Here is a 3930-nt window from a genome sequence, read left to right as displayed (position 1 = left end):
AAATAGAGCAGTGGCCGATCGTCCGTTTCTTCCATTTTCTGTTGATTTTGTTTCGTGGGTGTTTCTGTTTTTCAAGCAATAAAACAGAAAATTCATACAATTATATACATAAATCGGTATAATTCAATTTTACATATGGCAAGTTTAATCGCTCTGCTGCATCATTCTGGCAAGTGGGACAGTGAGAGGAACTATATCGATTATTCGATTGAGGGGATACTAATAAAGGAGCATGCGTCGTACAATGATTTGGTTGCTTCGATTTCTAAACAACTCGACATAGATTTGCGCTCAAAGTCAATCAAAATTGAATATAAAGTAGATGGAATATTCACGCCAATGGAAATACATAACGACATGAGTTACAAGGTGTATGTAGAGTTGAAAAAGGCGAACAGAGAATTTGGGATGTATCCTTTGTGTATAACTACAATTGACAAAGAAGTTGTAGCTGGAGGTAGTTTAATTGAAGGCGACATTGTGCAACTTGACGAAGCACATCATAGGTGTAATTTTGATACAGATTATACACTTGCTATATAGTCTTTCAACTCAGGAGAACCAATTGAGGTATTCGAATTGGACACGGATTTGATTATTTGAAAAACTAATCAAAGAGAGGTTATGGCTGGACAAGTATATAAGGATAAGGCTACATTGAAACATGTGATGGAGCATTATATAATATCTGAAAGATTTCAATTACGGGTTGATAGGTCTAATGCTATCAGGTATGAGTGTTATTAATTACAACTTGTTAAACATCAAGTTATATTCAAGTATATTATTGTGTAAAGTGAGTGTAAAATTGTATATTGTTTCCATGGCAGAATATTTAAATTGTATTTAGATGTATTTAAATTTGTTTGGGTGTATTTACATAACTTTCAAATATTAAACATATAATAATTATTAATTTGACTTTCAAAGACATGTATTCATCTGTATTTTAATGATGAATATTTATTACAGTGACTTTCACTGGATATTCTTAGATGTATTTATATGTATGTGATTGTATATATATAACTACAGCCGTAATCACACGTAGACATTTGTATTTTGAGATTTTTTATATATTGTATTCTTGGTAGAATTTTTATTTATATGTATTCAGATGTGTTTGAATGTATATTCTTGACTTTCACCGGAGTTTCTATGTATTTCATACAAATGTATTTATCTGTATTTTACTGGTAAAAATAGATATTACAGTGGCTTTCGCTGTTTGTTTTTAGATGTATTTATAGATATTTAAATGTATACATATAATTACAGTCTTATTCACATGTATATGTTTGTATTTTATAATAATGTATATATATGTAACAATGTATTCGCATTATATTAGTGAATTATTGATCATTTATACTCATCGTATATATTGCGAAAATATTATTTGCAGCTATACATTATTATATATATCAGAGGATTGTGAATGGAGGTTTAAGGCATCTAGCATTAACAAATCACAAATGTTCAAAGTGAGATAGTTCAATGATAAGCATACATGTCCGTTGAAGGATAAGGTGTATGAGCAACGTCAAGCAAGTAGCAGTTTTATCGGTGGTATGATTAGGTCCAAGCTTACTAATCGTAAGAGGAAATATACCCCCAAAGGATATAATTGATGATGTAAAATCAGATTTTGGTGTAGATGTTAGGTACATGTTGGCGTGGCGGGCTAAATAAAAGGCAATGAATTTCATGAGAGGTGAACCGGTTGATTCATACAATAAATTACCAGGATAGTTATATACAATGGATATGATATATCCTGGTTCGCACATTAGAATGGTAAAATCGCCAAAAAATGAGTTCATGTATGTGTATATCTTTGTATGCCTTTATAAAGGAGTTCGATCATTGTAGACCCATTGTGGTTGTGGATGGAAGCCACTTAAAATCGTATTACACCGGGACATTCGTCTCGGCCAGCACGTTGGATGGTGCAGGTGAGTATGGGGATTATAATAAGATTTGGTAATATTACTGCCTATTAAAGATTGAAATACATATTTATAATATGTATGCAATTATCTTTACAGATCATATACTGCCACTAGCATATGGTGTTATTGATTCAGAGAACGATGCTGTTTGGTCGTGGTTCTTTGAGCAATTTAAGAAAGTATATGGTGAGAGAAAAAACATGCGCATCGTTTCAGATAGGAATGAGAGTATCATCAAATCTGTATCAAGAGTGTATTTAGTGGTACCATATTTTGCTTGTATATGGCATCTATGGAACAACGTATATAAGAAATTCAAAAAGAGTCATTCAAAGTTGAGCGAGATATACTTCTCGATGGCAAAAGCATACACACAGGCAGAATTTGACAGTCTAATGGAGAATGTGAAGAAGGTAGATATTAGGGTGAAAGAATACTTGAAGTTAGCTGGATACGAAAAATGGGCTAGGTTGTATGCACCTGTTAACAGGGGATGGACCATGACGTCAAATATTGCTGAGTCAATCAATGTCGCACTTGTGTCAGCAAGGGAATTGCCAATATACGACTTCCTCGAAGAAGTTAGGAAGATGTTTGGACGTTGTAATTGCAGCTATCGAAAAGAAGCTTCAGAGACATACACAACGCTTGAAAAAAAATATCAGGATATGCTTACCTTAAATGAGGCAATATCTACACACATGACTGTAAGTTATTTTTTTATAAGTTATTGTATCCTATATTTATCCATGGTACAAGGTGTATTTATTTTTGATACAATTTCTACTATTCAAAATACAGAACTTATGCTAATTGTATCGTTAGTTGAATTTAATGGTTTTGTTTCTAACCATATGCACTTCATAAACAGATAATCTTTAATATTCTGCCAGCCTACATATAGAATGTATTCCATTGTATTCAATGTATTTCATTGAATATAGCTGTATTTTTTTGTATTTTATATATACATATATGTTTGTATTCAATATAAATTTGTTTGAATTCAATATATATGATGATTCTGAAAGCTAAATAAAAGTTTAATGTTGTATATTTAAATTATATTTTAATTATATATCTATATTGTAATTAATATGTCTATTCTTTGATATATAAATAATTTTTTTAAAAATATTTTAAACTAATTGGTCTATGTTTAAATGTAGGTGGTACCATCGACTGAATACTTGCATACGATGAACGATGAAGGAAGGCATTACACCGTGTGCCTCTTAGAGAGAAAATGTAGTTGTAGGCGGTTCCAAGTTGATGAATTACCATGCCAACACGCTTGGGCTGTCTTGAAGAGAAAGTTTCTAATGCCAGAAGATTATTGCTCTGACTATTACAAACCAAAGTCTATTGTAATGACATATGAGGTGCCCGTGTATCCACTGCCAGACCGAAATGTATGGAATATACCAGCACATATATCAGAGGAAGTTATCTTACCACCTGATGTGTGGCTATAATTTCATAGTTTCGTACATTATGTGTCTTGCATTTTACATGCTTTAATGATAAATTACACTTTATTTGTGCATAATGGAGTCTATTTTATATGTAGGTGAATTGGAGTTGAAAGTAGAGCAAAAGGGATACTTAAACGTTGAAAGTGTGCTTGAGAACAGTGAAAAGGAGAGACCAAGCTTTAGCCTGAGGCCAGCCTAGGGCCAGGCTGGACCAGGCTTTAGCCTGGCGAGGCCAGCCTAAGGCCAGGCTGAACCAGGTTTTAGCCTGGCGAGGCCAGCCAAGCGTTAGGCTGGCGACGCCAGGCATAACGCCAGGTCCAATCCGAGTTTTTAAGACTTAATTCATTCCGGGTTTGACTAGGACCTGGCCCACACATTTAGGGTTTCTTCTACACATATAAATAGACCTAAAACACCACTTGGAAGATGGTTGTTTTCAGCAGCCAAAAAGGGGGTCTATGAGCAGCCACATTTTTGGGCAGCTAGAGGCAAGGAGAGCTGGT

At 33.8% G+C, this 3930-nt stretch overlaps 1 protein-coding gene across 1 annotated transcript; it reads left to right on the top strand.

Annotated features, from left to right (window-relative positions):
- The first annotated feature begins 1813 nt into the window (after positions 1-1813).
- On the top strand, positions 1814-3427 carry LOC104118985 (uncharacterized). The gene is made up of 3 exons (XM_018778544.2): positions 1814-1955; positions 2049-2659; positions 3122-3427. Exons 1-3 carry the CDS (start codon positions 1814-1816, stop codon positions 3425-3427), a joined length of 1059 nt encoding a protein of 352 aa, XP_018634060.2.
- Positions 3428-3930: the final 503 nt, after the last annotated feature.

This window comes from Nicotiana tomentosiformis, chromosome 11, assembly GCF_000390325.3.
Source record: "Nicotiana tomentosiformis chromosome 11, ASM39032v3, whole genome shotgun sequence".
Taxonomy (NCBI): Eukaryota; Viridiplantae; Streptophyta; class Magnoliopsida; order Solanales; family Solanaceae; genus Nicotiana; species Nicotiana tomentosiformis.
The sequence above is the reverse complement of the archived record's forward strand: the minus strand, read 5'-3'. Positions and strand labels throughout refer to the sequence as shown.